Source organism: Drosophila navojoa, chromosome 4 (assembly GCF_054131105.1).
Source record: "Drosophila navojoa isolate 15081-1374.11 chromosome 4, UAZ_NAV_1.0, whole genome shotgun sequence".
NCBI lineage: Eukaryota > Metazoa > Arthropoda > Insecta > Diptera > Drosophilidae > Drosophila > Drosophila navojoa.
The window spans coordinates 8,357,407-8,374,188 of NC_142892.1; the positions used below are offsets into that span (position 1 = coordinate 8,357,407).

Here is a 16,782-nt window from a genome sequence, read left to right on the forward strand (position 1 = left end):
AACCGAAAGTGTTGTGCAAATTGTGACACATTAAATATAGTAGTAAAATGCGGGTTAATTTGCAATGTGTGTGTGTGTGTGTATGAATATGTAACAGTGTATGTGTGTGGCACGCATTTATGTCTAGTTATACAAGGTGTGTGCGTGTGTGCGCGCTTAACTCACTTTTGATCATTCTCAAAGCTTTGCGTGCGTCGCAAGATGACATCGTTGGCGGTCTCATTGGCGCTCTTGCCGCTCAGCTCTTTGTCAGGAACTTCTGTAACGCCAGATAAATACACTATTATTGACTAGAAATAATTAGGAATGTATATGACGTACGATTCTTAGTGGGACTGTCGTTGGGCGTACGCAGCGTTTTGCGTCGCCAGGGCGCCTCCTCCTCGCCAGTATGCTCGGCGGCATGAATATGCTGATTGGGCTTAACATTCTCAGCTGTAAATGCAAATACACAATCATTAGGCATACGAATACATTTAAGGATAACAATAGAAAATAGTTAGTCTTTGCTTAATGCAGGCTTTAAGCACATTGAGGGTTGGGTAAGTAACTGAGAGACTCAACAGTTTAGCGACTACCTTCGCTCTCGGTTAAACTTGTGCTGTGTGAGCTCTCTGTGGAGTCGCTGAGCTCTGAATCGGTATCATCTTCATTATCATCAACATCAACATCATCATTATGATCCTTGGCAGCAGTCTCAGCAACATCTTGGGGCGCCAATTGAGCGCTGCTATTAAGCGAGCCGCTCGCAGCTGCAGTGTGCGGTGTGGACAAAGACAAGACACAAATAGAGCAAAGACAGACAGCAGAGTGAGAGCGGGCGGGCGGTGGATGCAGACACAGAGACAGTGAGAGAGAGAGAGTTAGCAAGCGGCGAGTCAGGGAGAAAGAGAGAGAGAGAGAGTATAAGAGAGAGCATTACACAAACTGTTGACTAGATGATGAGTTTGATGACATTGATGATCATAAAGATGAGACGCAAAACATATAAAGCCGCCAGCTGCAGCTGCAGCTGCAGATGAGATGAAATGAGATGAGATGAGACGTGGACATGGGCGTGGAGTTGGACAAAGGCAGTGACAAGTGTGTTTGTAATTAAATGCTTTTAACCGAAATATTAACGCGCATGAGAACCTAATTGAGCGACACAATTGAAAAACAAACAAAGACACGCACAAAATTTGGCATAGAAATTAAAGAAAACTTTTTATATAAAATATGCAAATCAACGGCTGCGCTTGGTTTGAGTGGGAGGATCTCTGAAAGGAATTACTGCATTTAATTGTACGCACCATCCTTAGCGGTATCAGTTCTCACTTCAACGCGTACGAGTTTCGTTCGTGTTTTGTCCACATGATTTTCAATCGCATCTGAGATTCTGCTGTAAGAGAACGAATGATTTCTAATTGGTTTAATTGATTTGATTGAATCATTCGAAACTCACCTGATTTGACTAGATGGACGCCGTTTGTTGCGCTTGTTGGCACGCAGTTCTTCGAGGAATTTGACCATTTTGCGATCGGCCACATCGATGCAGGTCTGGCCGGCATAATTCGTGATATCCATATCGGCCAGTGACTCGACCAGCATTTCAGCCGCCTCCTTCTGGCCCCAGTGGGCGGCAGCATGCAATGGTGTCCAGCCATCGTTATCCTGCTTATCCACGTTGCAGCCAGCGGCGAGCAGCAGGCGCAGCACTTTCGCATAGCCCTTGGCCGCGGCCACATGCAACGCTGTTGCACCTGTTTTCGGATGTGGTCGATCCACTTCGGACAGATCACCGCGCTTCGCATCCTTCAGCATGGCCTGCTCCTCGGCTCGGCGTGCCTGATCCACATCAATGTTGAGCTCCTGCACCACCTTTTCCATGTAGTTAATCATGGGCATGTGCTGCACATCGATTGCCAAATCCAGTGCCAGATCCCCATCGCTATTCACGGCAGCCACATCCGCGTTGTGCTCCACCAGGTAGCAGGCTATGCTGACAAAGCTGTAAACGCGGCTCATTAGTGAAGGTGCTCCGTATTCAGTTGGATGGTTACTCACCCGCAGGAGGCGGTAGCGTGCAGTGGCGTCCAGCCCTCGTTGTCTTGCCGATTAATATCGGCTCCGTGCTCTATTAAAAACTCAACCATGTCGAGTTTGTCATCGATGCAGGCCTGTAAGAAATATTTTGATTAGCAAGTTTTATCAATTTTGAAAATGATGGATGTCTCACAGTTGGTTTATAAGAGTGTTAGTAGTAATTGTATAAGAGTATGGAAATTATAAGAGATTGCACAAACAGTATAAGAGTTGTTATGATTCCTGAGAGGGTTTCTGAACCCCATTAGAGTGGGTATAAAATGTATAAGAGCTTGTACAAAAGGTATAAGAGTTTGTATAAGACTCTACGAGTCTTTCACTATGAAATGGACTTTGATATTGCATTCACAATTTATATTAACGTGATTCAACTGAAAATCATTATTTAGCTCAGTTTAGTTTTAATGATCCGCTAACTATGCTATATAAAACACATGTATAAAATTAAATTGTTTAACGATTTCGCTGAAGTTAACAAATTCAAATACTTTCAATTGATTTGGCCAATGAACCCCTCATGTTACATTCGGCAAATTCCGAGGCGCAGACAAAAGAAAATGAATAATTTAACAATTATCTGAAGCTGCTTTTTGATATAATTTGCATTTCTTCACAGTCGATCAATTTACATATGCCCCTTGTTTACTGTTTGGCAATTGCTTATAAAAAGCTAAAGCTTCGACTAAATACAATGAAATGTATCAATGTATATTTTGCGAATTTATTTTTATCTTTGGGGATCCGACTTTGCGTCGTTTATCGACTCTTATACTGCTGGGGCATGTTTTTGTATAAGTAATTGTGCCATGTTTTAATAGCTCTGCTACATTTGTGTTTATCTTGCTAAAAACGCTAAAGTAAACACACTCACACACACACACATACACAGATGCACAATCCAGTGTTACACATACATACATAGATAATTATATAGACTGGAGCTCTGGTACCGACTGTGGCACATGGGCAACGTTGTTTATGCGGATTTCCGTTGAAACGAAGACATCGCCAGTTGCGTATGCAGAATGAAGACGACAACGACAACGACGACGACAGCCGATGATGGCGATGATATCATCGTGAGCAACTCCGTCGGCTTCTATATGCCGCTATCTAGCGACAAACCCGCCCAACAACAACAACAACATCGACGACGACAACAATGCGGCGCTTAGTGGGCAGTGAAATGCCGATAAGAATTCTTAACAATAAAATAGAAAAGAGAACAACAAGAACTTCAAGCTCCAATACCAATAAGAATTCGAATTGTTGCCATTTGATAAGCGTGTGTGAGGTATTCAAAATCAAATTTTTATGTTCTTTTTTTTGTTTGTGCCTAATTCATTTCTTTTATAGTCCGCCACATATGTTAATTTAGCAGAATTTTTGGTTTTATTTTTAAGGGGCAAAATGCAGAAGCAATTTCCATTTCGCAGTAAAACGCATAAAAGGCGGAACACAAAACCAAACCAAACCAAACTCAAGAGAACTAAATGGCGGGGGAGAGAGAGAGAGAGAGGCTGAGAGCAATTTGCAAATCTGGAACGCAGCCAATTAATTAATTATGAACAATTTTGATAAACTGACCAACTGACGACAGCGACAACTGACGACGACAGCGATGGGCGGCCCGCCCACGCGTGACCATCCCAGCAACAATAACAACAACAACACCAACAACAACAGCAACGACTTTGGCATGCAAAATTTGACATGAGCTATTTGCTAGGCAATTTGTGACTCTTGATTTCTGGTCTGGTGTTAATGTCAGCCATGGCAGCAGCAGCATCAACGGCAGCCCCAACAGCACTAGCGAATTCTGTGCTATTTTCATTGCATTGAAAGCGAATTTCGTTTTCTTGGCCAGCACGAAAATCGGTCTGTGAATTGCATGCTAAGTTTAGCCTTTTGTTTTTGGCACGCCATTGAGTAGTATTTTGTCTTTTACCTCTCACTCAGTCCATCTCATTCTGTGCTCTCTCCCTCTATTGGCCATTTTTCTTCTTTTTTTTGTGTTTTCGAAATGTTATTCACCCCGCCGCATTACGTATACGCCGCATGCAACTGCAATCAGCTGCAACTTGTTGAGACGGCTTTGCGCGGCAGCAACAAGCCGCTTAACTACTCATAAACCCAAGCGCCCTCTTGCTACAGTAAGCTGCATATCAACTAGAGCCAACATCCTTCCTTCTTCTTCTTCTTCTTCATAAGTGCTGTTGAAGTTTTCATTACAATGCAGCTAGTTTAGACTCCAGCCTCAACCAAACTAATTAACATAGTTTGCACAATGAACGATGGATAAGAAGGGGAAAAAAATCAAGGGAGAGGAAAGCAGAGTAAGAACAAAAGTATGGAGAGATTCATTATTAGAGCAATCAGGAAACAATGATAGCGAGTAATAAAAGACAACAAGCTGAGATAGACAGAAGTATATATAAGGATTCTAGGAAAAGTTCACTCCACCTAATACAAAAATCAATTCATTTACTTGAATGTAATCAACCGAATCGCTTTAGCGAATAGTCATTGCGATAATCGAAGATTCGCTGGTGAAGCAAGCGAAACGCTTCAAACGATATTTTTACTTTTGCCATAAACAATTTGAATTAGCAGCGGATGCTTCAAGGCATTTGTCCAATATTCAATGCGACTCGACTATATAATATACACAAGAGATTCGCATTTTGGATACACAATAGCGGGGCACATGGCTAAATGGTATGTATTATGGCTCATGGCAAGCCTTCATAATTTCAAATAATTTTAGTTTCTTTTTTTTTTCGATTTTTTTGAGCGAAAGTTCTTGTACCGCTTGAATGCCTAGCCCTCGCCTAGCTGCCAAGAAAATAATTCTACAAATCAGAAGCAAGAGAAACAAGGCGACGTCTATTGGTTCCACTCGACACATCGAATTTTTGGTCAGTTGGTCAGTTGAGTTATTTCACTTGGGTTTACCAACAGTTTAGACTGGAGCAGAGCCACCTGCTCGCAGATCCAATAGGAATACATATACATACATATATATGTATATATATGCCATAATAAAAGCTTGGACATGATTAAGAAACAAAGAATGTATATACAATAGACGGCATAAGGAAATTCCTTATAATTGTGGAGAAAAATAGCTCATAGAATTTGTTTATGATATTACGATTGCTCGGAATGTCCGTGTGGGCCACATTAATCAGCACAGTTTAATGGAGATGATTATTTATATATTAGACTGAAATGTATTTGTATATATATATGTATTTGTATATATACAAACATAAGCATTTAGGCTGAACAGCACAAAATCAAATATTTTACTTGGATAATTAATAGAAGTGTGTTTCATATTCCTAAATTATATACATATATTTTATACGAATGTTTATAGATCTTTGCCGCAGCACATGTCCACTTCTAAAAAGCATTTTCGCGTAACCACCCTTAATATACAGATCGTAGATACATATATATATATAGAATGATATATGATGAGCTATATTTGTGAACATTTCGTCATGGATATTGCAAAAATAAAAAAAAAAAGTTCTCTTCTTCGCCTTAAAAGCAATAGAAAATTTTCAAAATTAGTTTTCTTTCTTTTTTTTTTTTTGAAAGATTTTCCTAACTGTATGTCTGTGTTTGTGTGCGTGTGTATCTGTGTGAGCAATAAAATGAGCTCAAATAATACAATTGAAATCAGAACTGGGAGCTGGTTGGAAGACAGTTGTAAAATCTACAAAAATTTAATGGCTAAATGTACATTTGGCAGTTGTTGTTGTTGTTGTTGTTGTTATTTTAGATTTTGCTCGAAATGGTATTATGCAATGCACTCTTCACACACACACACACACACGCACACACACTTGCGATCGCAGCGCATAGAATGATTTTTTAGTTTTGCTCAATTCGCAAGATTTTCAGCATCGTTTGTTATTTTGGGTGTAAAACACCAAACGAGAAATAAATCAAATCAAATGTAGCCAGAGCCAGCAAACCATTTATATATGTATACAGATACAATATAGACATACGTATGTATATATACATTTATCTATATGCAACACGCGCTGTGAGTTCTTGAGGATGTTTTTGATTTGTATCTGTTTTGCTGTATATTGCGCGTATCTGTCTGTGCGTTTCGATGTCCGTCTGTCCGTTTGTCCGTCTGCCATGTTGTTGTCAGAGAGACAGAGAGAGAGAGAGAGAGATAGCTACAAAGAGATCGAAGAGTTAGAACCGGGCCAAGGTTACAAAACACGTCAATAAAGCGCGTTAACAATATCAACAACAACAAGACAACAATACTCTATTATTATTGCTTTTGCTTTTGATTTTTCTTTTGGAAAACTCACGCACAAACCGAACAACAATTTCCGAGACAGGATTTCGGCATGAAAGAGAAGGAGAATTCAAGAGAGAGACCGAGAGAGAGGGAGAGAGACAGCGATCTCATTGAATATCAATTTGGGGTCATCTAACGATCACGTTCATGATTTGTTGCCATTATTATTATAATGCTTTATATATTCGCTTCGAGATATCGCTCAATTTGCAAGCTTGACAATATAATTAGCTAATTTATGCGACAATTTATTTAGCCAGACTCCACAGTCAGTCAGTCAATTGCGAATGGATCAAACTAATTGGCCAGCATTTACGATTAAATTATGATACATTATTTCAAGGCTTTTCTGTTGCTCTCGCGATTGTTGTTGTTCTTGTTGTTCTTGTTGTTGCAGACACATGTCACCGAAATCTAAAAGACATCTTAATTATAATGTGACCATAACGGTTCAAGTGTTGTGCAAACGCGTGTTTTTTATAATCCAACAAACGACAAAGTGGCGAAAAAAAATTGGCGAAAAAAAACTAGAAAGAATAAATATCTCAAGCACAACGAATACTTAATACCCTACCAAACAATCGCTGGATCTATTGCTTCTATAGAAGTTTATGACAAAGCTGAAACTGAAATTTGAATACGGTTTCAAATAACTTGACCGTGCTTATCGACACGACTTTTAATGTTTACATTCTGTCTGATAATCTCATAATACTCTTTCTACAAGTCTTTGAAAAAGTCGTTCCAGCGGACGCCAAAACAAAATAAATAGATTGTATTCAGCGGATATGATTCAAGCAACAAAAGTCAGCATTTAGACCAAAAACATCAATAGAAGAAATTTAATAATGAGATATATAATGTCTCTCTCCCTCTCTCTCTTTCTCTTTCTCAACTGTTTCATTCATAGGCCGTGAACTTTGCCTTGTCCGCAAAGCTCATATATTTTATGGCCCAATTAAATAAGAGAAAAACACTTTAATTATAGCAATAATAAATACGTGCGGCCATGCGACAAATTGATATATATAAAGATCGCATTATCCTTGAACTAAGAATACTCAAAGTGTTGTGGAAAATATGTAAGGAAAATCTACAACATGTGTAAATAAACAAATTTTAATTTATTACGATTTTCATAAAGTGATTTGCTGCAACCTCAGTTTTTCTCTTCATCGAGTTGAATGTCAACGCAACGCCCCCAAAGAGTTTGTCTTTCTGTCCGACCGTCTGTCCGTCGGTTTGTCTATCGCATTGGCTGTCCGTCGTTTAATTTGTCATCATCATCATCATTCATAGCCGAAGGTGGCAGCCGTTTTGGATTTTGCCATTGAAAATGGCAGCCAGGTGTTTTGACTCTGTTTGTTATTATTGCTGTTGTTGTTGTGGCTGTTGTTGTTATTGTAGCTGCTGTTGCTTGTTTGCTTGTCGCTTGTTTATGAATGAAAGCCGAAACAAACAATTTTCACTTGTAAAAGAAAGCATACAAGCACAGCCTTTGCTTTGACTTTGATCAACGAAATCAGCGATGAATTAATTAATTATAATACTTACAGTACATAATAAATCCAATAGAAAATTCATCTTTGCGGTTAAACAACAACAACAACAACAGGAACAACAACTATTATTACAAAAGTAGCAGAAACAACAACAGCCCCAGGTAATTCAAGACTTTACACAGTTCCCATTGTTATTATTGCTGCAATTACAGTTACGCCCTCAGCGCCCCCCGACAGCCTACCCGATATCTGATTATGTAGATATTAACATCTGGTTAACAAGTGCGCCGCAACTAAACGGTGAAAATATCTCTTGACTCTTAGCGGGCGCAGCATAATTAAAATCAATTAACTGCAAACAAAAAAGACAGTTACTGCTAAAAGTATGTGCACACGCACACACGAACTGTGACTAGCATTTGTTGATTTGTTGTATTTGTATGTGTTCTATATAGATATGTATATTATATTTAAAATTTAAAATATTTAAAATATTTTTTGGCATTTAAATATTCCATTTTTTTTCTATACTTGTTTTAAATAATGTTAGGGTAAATATGGTAATGTATCTTAAATTAAATTATAAATATTCTTTGGCCAAAATACATTGAACTGTCTCTTGTTTTTGTATTTACATTGAAAGGCGCCACATGAAATAAATTTCAACAAAGATTTCAATTTTATTTTCCGCTATAGCTTTTCATTTTTTTCATTCTCTTTCTTTTGGTTTTAAGTATAAATTTTTCATGCGATGTGGCCCAAAGAACAAACGAACGAAATTGAAAGAAAAATGAAAATGATTTTGCGAAAATCTTTTCTATATACAACGCGCATTTGTCTATATCTATATATATTTATATATGTATATAGATATATACATACATATATAGATTTGTATATACATATATGTGTGTATATTGTATATTTTTCTTGGCATTTAAAAATAGAATTTTTTTTTTTGTTGTATTTTTCTTATTTAATGCTTGCGCCGTTTGCTGTTTGTTGCTATTGTTGTTGCTATTGTTGTTGTTGTTGTTTCGGGCATTCGACTTGTAAATCGTCGGCTTGCATTAGAAATGTATTTGTTAATGTTTAGTGGTTTTTGCGGTGCTTTGGAAACCGCAGCAAGAGCACGAAATACGCCGTAACAGAAACCAACTAATTGAACGGATAGCAAATACCCTGCAAATCAATTATATGATTCTAAAATACCTGTTCTCAATATACCTAATGTGTAGAACAGCAGCTATATCGTAAACAGACCTCTGGAATCCTATGACTATATTTTCCACACATGCTGTCTCCATTCCTAGTACTACCGAAGAGAACGACCGTTTACTCTATCTATTTCTGAATTCCAATTTGAATTTACTTACTCTTGATTACTTTGATTCACCACACTTATTATATCAAAATCATGATACCCCTTCTATGCCAGCTAAGGGTATCAAAGATGTGTAGCATGCGTCGACGTTCACGGCAGCTAGCACGACGCTAGCAACGCTGCTCAGTTGGGCGGCGCAACAGTTTCGAAAGCAACGCAACACTCTGCCTCAACCCCCCTCCCCGCAACCCAACCCACTTTTGCTACTGCTACAATTCCTGCTGGGGTCGCGTGTTCGCAATCACTGACGTAATGTGCTCCATTTATATATTTTACAGTTTATCATTGATACATATGCCAGAGTGAGACAGGTAGTGTATAGGCTGATATGTTTCTATGTGTGTAATACGCACCTGATGCAAAGCCGTGAGCCCGTCAACATTGGCCGTGTTTATGTCGGCGCCCTGCTCGAGCAGCTGCAGCACCTCCTCCTTGTCGCCCGATAGGCAGGCGGCCAAGAAAACGCAGCCCGAGCTGAATTTGATCCTGCGGCTGTGCTCGTGGCGCGGAGAGGGAGCGGCTCGATTGGTGTCCGACTCCTCCCAGCGCTTCAGCTGCTCGGCCCGCTTCATCATGGCCGAATTGTTGCGCACCTCTAGCGATGACATTTTGACGGATTTTTGTTGAGGTGCTTGGTATTAAAAAACGGCGCTTGAGGCGCCACACACAGTTGCACGTAAAATTTAATTGCAGTGTATATTGTTTTTGTTGTTGCTCTTGCAATTGTTATTGTTATTGCAATTGCATTTGCAATCGCAGTTGTTCGCTGCACCGAGAATTTTGATTTGCACTGTTTAGAGAAAAACCACATTAATTTCGATATTATTTTTTAGTTTTGCCTTTTTTTTAGCACTGATCACTTACAAATTGTCTGTGTGTGAATGTTGCTGCTGCTTCTTCTAGCTAATTATTAATTTTCTATTTTCACTCGTTTCGTGCCTACTGCTTTGTGTGTGTTGTTGTTGTACTTTTTTCTATACGCTTTATCAGCTAAAACGGGCGCAACTGCTTGGTGTGTTTTTTTTTATCGTGTTTCTTTTGCACTTCACTGCACACACACACACACACACACACGAATACTCAAAGACGCATACACTAACGCACACTCACTCACACGCTCCCGGGAGCAGAGGAGACTCGCACAGCACAAGCACACAAACACACACACACACTGAGGCGTGCATGCAGGCTCGCGCGTTCTCACCAACGTTTTTCTTATACACGCTTGCAAAACAATTTTCGTGTTAGCATTTATCACACTTCTTTTTTATTCTTAGCTTTCGCTTAACATTAAAAACAAACATTCTATCCATTTGCGCAATGCTGCGCTGCTGCTCCTGGCTGCAAAGAACAAAAAATTGAACCAAAAGTTGCGCGTAAATAAATTTGACATTAAACACAACACTGCAGACGCTCAGCCGCTCTGCTGCTCTGCTGCTCTGCCGCTGACAACGTTGACGTTAGGGCGCTGCTGGCATTTTGATGTTGCAGTTGTAGTGCAGGGTTGTCATACGTCGCTTATATTTTTGCACAGAATACGCACAATGGTATAGTTTCAAATATTAATGGGAGCATATAATAGAAAATAAAGAACATTTGTTGCTGCTGTTCCTTACACTTTGTTTATCATTGCACGTATGTTGTTCACTCTCTCTCAGCCTCGCTTGCTCTTCCACACATATACACACACTCTCTCTCTCTCTCGCGCTCACATACACACGCAATATGCAACACTGTGTGCGTGTGTGTGTATGTTACCAATTTGACATAAATTCAACAGCCGCGACGCTGACGTCGGTACGCGGGTAAATAGAACGAAGTACGCTACTAAAGATGGAAACCGATATTTTCACTCAATCTATTTGTCTTTATTTTATATAATGGGATTTTGTAGCCCAATTATAATACTTAAATATACTGCGCGTAATTATGTAAAGGTATTCAACAGCGCCTCCATCCTCAGACACACACACACGCATACATATGCAAACGTTGAGAAAAATGTATAAATTGCAGTAAAAACTTTTCACAGCACAACGGCATCGAAACCGATACGAGCACAGAGGCAAACGCACTTACTTTGCTATTCGGCACGCGCAAATTTTTGGGGCACTGTTTTAGTGCTCAGACGCGTAGACAGTGCAATGCACAATAATTCAATATATTGTGCATATTTCGGACAAATTTGATAATTTAATTTCGTTCACCAATCCGTGCCATTCCGTGCGGCCACGACAAAGGTTAAAATGAAACTGATGAAAGAGAGAGACAGCGCCAAACAGAGAGAAGAGAGCGACCCTGTCAGTGTGACATGTTGCTGCCCATGGTGAATGCGCGGTGTTTGTGAGCGAAAAATGTGACTGTCGCCACATGTTGCCTCAACATCTACTCATTTTGGTCCACTAATTCACAGCAGTGTGTACATGGCAAATGTACATGTGTGTATATGGCCACTAACCAGAGAACACATAGACCGGACACGTAGTGTAAAGTGTTTTGCACACTTTTTTCTTGACTTTACGACCCACACAACTTCGTATTTGCTCGGCTCCTCACTTTTAGGTTCAGGCAACGAAAATATTCGAGAGCAAAATCATTCCGCTTCATGCGCTCGACCGAGATGGTCGATGGTTGAACAAAAGATCCCTCTGTGCTCAATGTTTCCCTTGCTCTCTCTCTCTCTCTGTGCTCTTTGCTCTCTCAAATGTGTATATGTGAGTATGCATGTGAGCACAAGCAGCAGCTCTGAGCTGCCAGCTCACGAAAATTGAAATTTCTTCGCAGCAAGAACCCATGCCTTCCCTTCTGTGTGAAGAGTATACCGAACTTATCAAACCGTTTGCCAAGCTCGTACAAATATGTATATGTGTTTTCGATTTTAATTGTGGAAAGGGTATGAAAGCGTTGGTGCTCATGATGAAAATGCTTTCGCGGCGAGCGTGCACACACACAGTCTTTGTTGCTACATATATTATGAGCGTTTGTGTGCCTGTGTGCGTAGCACTTGCTGCCTGTAGCAATTTTAGGTCCCAGCATTTGCATTTGGTTGATCTTGAGAAGTGCGCACACTTATATATGTACATACATATGTATGTATGATTGTATGTACGCAGGGGCGCGATGCCCACAATTGTGGGATATCACTTGTAGAAGCAATTGTATGCCTAGTGGCTCCAACCTATCAATATTTCATGAGCAGTGTGCCACGAATTCATCTGTAGAGCAAGAACCCTTAGACCCAGAGGTTGAGCTTGAATTGTCATTAGATGCAACCATTGCAAATATTCAAAATGTTTTTAATGAAAATGCATTACGATATTTTGCTGGATATCTTATTTACAAATTACAACAAAAAACTGATTGCCAAACTTGTGCGAATCTTTTAAAACCAGCAGATGAAATGCAATGTTCATCAGAGTATTTGATACTCAATAAAAACTTCCATTATATTAATCAATATCTTAAGTTGAAAGCCCCTTCTGACCATTTTTATGAGCTAATAAAACTTCACTTCGAAATATTCAAGAAAATTTTCGATAGGAAACCATTCATAGCAAAACTTAAAGAAAGAATTGTTTTGCACTGCATGCACGCTACAGCCAAGTCAGTCTCACATACTGAATGGTTTTCCCCTACCCACCCTTGCTTTGACCATCGAAAATTCTTGCTCAATCAGTTTGTGTTAATTTTAATCCGAAAAAATTGTAAATGGCTTACAGATAGCATAGTTGATAAACCTGGTAATTTAAGTAAATCAAAATTAAAAATTATTCGACAATAATACATTTAAATAAATAAATATAAAAACCCAAAATATAACACATTTATTCCATTTATTTAGTACTAACGTTTATGACATCTAACGGATGCCTCTTTTTGAAAGGGTCAATTTGGGCTGTTTACGTATGCAATATTTGCAAAAAGGGTCAATTTGACCTGTATATGAACATATGTACATATGCATCTTTTTAAGGGACAAATTGACCTGCACCTGTATGCACAAGTGAAAGGGTTAAAAAATCGCATCCCATGTTGCCCACTAGGATTAAACAGGTACTAAATATTAAAAAATCATCCTGATAGGCAAACCCACGATCATTGAAATAAAATCAGGTACTTAAATATAAGCGCGATGCAATGCGAACCCAAAATCGTTCAGACAATTCAAAGTTTAGGTAGGCACACGCCAATGCTCATTTCCCATGTTTACACAGATGCACACACACAAACGCACATGTAAAGGCACATAGGCATACAATTGCTTCTACAAGTGATATCCCACAATTGTGGGCATCGCGCCCCTGCGTACATACAATCATACATACATATGTATGTACATATATAAGTGTGCGCACTTCTCAAGATCAACCAAATGCAAATGCTGGGACCTAAAATTGCTACAGGCAGCAAGTGCTACGCACACAGGCACACAAACGCTCATAATATATGTAGCAACAAAGACTGTGTGTGTGCACGCTCGCCGCGAAAGCATTTTCATCATGAGCACCAACGCTTTCATACCCTTTCCACAATTAAAATCGAAAACACATATACATATTTGTACGAGCTTGGCAAACGGTTTGATAAGTTCGGTATACTCTTCACACAGAAGGGAAGGCATGGGTTCTTGCTGCGAAGAAATTTCAATTTTCGTGAGCTGGCAGCTCAGAGCTGCTGCTTGTGCTCACATGCATACTCACATATACACATTTGAGAGAGCAAAGAGCACAGAGAGAGAGAGAGAGCAAGGGAAACATTGAGCACAGAGGGATCTTTTGTTCAACCATCGACCATCTCGGTCGAGCGCATGAAGCGGAATGATTTTGCTCTCGAATATTTTCGTTGCCTGAACCTAAAAGTGAGGAGCCGAGCAAATACGAAGTTGTGTGGGTCGTAAAGTCAAGAAAAAAGTGTGCAAAACACTTTACACTACGTGTCCGGTCTATGTGTTCTCTGGTTAGTGATATGGCAAAAACTATGTTGTTAGGGCAACACTCCTCCAGGGCTGCATTGGCGCGATTAAAATAAATATCGATTTGGCGCGCATTCAACAGCTGTGTAACGTTGCCTATCGAATCGAGGAATATTTTTCTACCCTTCTTATTTGAATTTTCGTTCTCCCTCTAACTCCAGCTACCCCCTTTGGAGAGCGCAGTCTCCCCAAAAACCCACCACCCAAAAATTATTGCGCAGTTCTCTTCCGCAATTACAGAAACGTTAGCGTTCTCGTTCCAACCCGCTGCGCGTATAGAAAGCAAAACAAAACTATGCAATAGAAAAACAAAATAGGCTACGCCAGCCGTAAAATTTTCTCTGCTAGTCGCACCGTGACACTCAGACCCAACAGTCGCAGTTGAGCACTTTTTGCCGGCATAATTAACACATTGTACACTTATCTAGTTTCAACAGAAGTATAATAATAATAAAAATAAAAAATAAGTGAACAAGCAGAACCAATTAAAGAAAAAAAGTAATAACGGAAATTTTTAAAGTCTAAATAATTTTGCAAGCATTCGCCGATAAGATAATGATGTCAAAATGAATTTGGTGAGTACAAAAGGCGTAGTATAAGTTGTATGTCTGCGTGTGTATCTGTGTGTGTGTCTGTGTGTGTGTCTGTGTGTGTGTGTGTGTAGAGAGTGGCTTTCAAAAGGATATTCGCTTTTGACTTCGCTTGCACTTCATTCATACGATGCGCAATCGTCCATATTCCATTTCCCAGTTCCATGCAATTCCATTTGCAACCCTCTCTCTATCTCCCTCTCTCTCTCTCTGGCTGTCTCTGTCTAGCTTCGCCGCATCTATTTTCGCCTTACATCACGTAGTTTTGTGCGCATTGCTTAGCATTGCATTTCATTCATGCCGCCTCATCTCACCTCCCGCCCCTTAGGTTCAATAGACAACCCGTCCGCCCACTCGCACACTCGCCCATTTGCCCACATTGATGTGAATCGTAGTTTCGCGTTTCGTAGAATTTTCCCATTTGTAATTGCCGCCCAATGTCATATTGCTAATTGTTGTTGTTATTCCACATGTTCTTAATGACAACAGCTTTGTCTATTTGTTTTGCTATTTTAATCAGCTGTTACCTCATTTCCTAAGTTGCAAGCGTGCTGACTATCTGGTTTTAAAGGCTTTCGAAACTATTATGGGCGGAATTTCTACACTGCTAGGAAAGTTTGGCAACCTTTGATTTTATGAACTGTGAACTATATATAACATTTTAATATATTTTCTGACATCATTCATATTTTATTCTATGTTTTTATTACCTATTTTTTTCTTATCTAATGCTCACAAATTGATAAGACTGTCAGCTGCTTTTGAAAGAAATACATGCATACATGTTTATTCAGTAAAGCATGCTGGTATGACACTTAATTAAAAATACGAAATCGAACTGTAAATGTATACACAGTTTGCACAGTTGGTTTTCGTGTTGCAACTGCATTGCTGCAATCGTAGCCAAGCAGTATGCAAGAAGTGCATTTGCAAGCAGTATACGACAGTGTACAAAGCAGTGAAGTTTTGAATATATATTTGCTGCACAAAGATTTTATCTTCACTTATACGGTAGGTGTGTATGTTGTTGCAACATGTATGTATATATGAATATACCTATGTATGTATATATGCCCATCATCAATTTCCCGCACGTCTCTTGTCCTACTGTTGGCCTGCCGTCAATTGTTCGTGTTGCTTCTTTGAAGCATTAAGGATCCTGCAGCCTGTTCAGCCAGCTGGCAGCTGTTAGCTGGCAAACGTCTTGTGCCCCGTTCTTGGAACACGCACACAATAAGGATACAACAGGATCAGGCAACAGCTGCACGCACCTTTTTTGATCCCTTTCGGCGTTCAGCTGCTGGCACACGTCCTTCAATGTCCTGGGCTCTGTTTGAGCCAACCAGTGCCAGCCGCCATAGGGAGAAGGAAACAGATGTTGTAATACAGGCAAACTAATCAAGTCTCTTAGTTGTTGTTGTTGCTGTTATGACACCTTTTGCAAGTAGCGAATGCGAAATGCGAAAAAATCCAATAAGAAACCGGTTTAGCTGCATTTGACTGTCAATTAAAACAGAAACAAAATGTATAAATGTATTACTAAACACATAGCTGCGCAGGTGAGTTGCGTTTGTATTTGTTGCTGACTAACAACGACAACAACAACAGCACAACTACTACTACTACTACAACAATCAGACGCGAGTGCAACAACTTTAAAAGGCCTTGCAAGGCCGTTTTTATAGCAACATTTACCACAAGAGTCGAAGCTCGATTCTGATTGGGGTTTGCCTGATCTTCTGAATCTGCAGAATTATGCTCACAAAAATAGAAAAGATTTTTCTACTTGGCAAGCGTCTAGACAGCGTTTACATTATTATGTTTCTTTTTTGTTTTTTGGAAAATGCGTCGCGACGTCTCGTATGTTAATTTTAGCCACGTTTTATTTATAAAAACAAAAGCAAACAGAAATA

General features: G+C 39.6%; 1 protein-coding gene and 1 long non-coding RNA gene across 29 annotated transcripts in view; one reads left to right on the plus strand and one right to left on the minus strand.

Moving 5' to 3' along the window:
* Mbs (Myosin binding subunit) overlaps positions 1 to 11,584 on the minus strand; it is a 29,522-nt gene extending 17,938 nt beyond the window's left edge. For 4 of the 28 annotated variants that reach the window (XM_089259600.1, XM_089259604.1, XM_089259589.1 and 1 more), the window contains exons 1-9: positions 11,387 to 11,584; positions 10,172 to 10,648; positions 9,661 to 10,097; positions 2,047 to 2,159; positions 1,445 to 1,990; positions 1,293 to 1,402; positions 579 to 752; positions 322 to 435; positions 166 to 259 (exon numbers count right to left, since the gene is read on the minus strand). In XM_089259600.1, the coding sequence (XP_089115726.1) occupies positions 166 to 259; positions 322 to 435; positions 579 to 752; positions 1,293 to 1,402; positions 1,445 to 1,990; positions 2,047 to 2,159; positions 9,661 to 9,915 (1,406 nt within the window). In that variant the 5' untranslated portion in view covers positions 9,916 to 10,097; positions 10,172 to 10,648; positions 11,387 to 11,584. The remainder of the gene's footprint in view (positions 1 to 165; positions 260 to 321; positions 436 to 578; positions 753 to 1,292; positions 1,403 to 1,444; positions 1,991 to 2,046; positions 2,160 to 9,660; positions 10,098 to 10,171; positions 10,649 to 11,386) is intronic. The other 24 variants (XM_089259614.1, XM_089259603.1, XM_089259610.1 and 21 more) reach the window with 17 other exon arrangements.
* Positions 10,648 to 11,568, plus strand: LOC149091376 (uncharacterized). Its single transcript, XR_016196701.1, has 2 exons — positions 10,648 to 11,244; positions 11,340 to 11,568. It is a non-coding gene; the product is annotated as an uncharacterized LOC149091376 (long non-coding RNA).
* Positions 11,585 to 16,782: the final 5,198 nt, after the last annotated feature.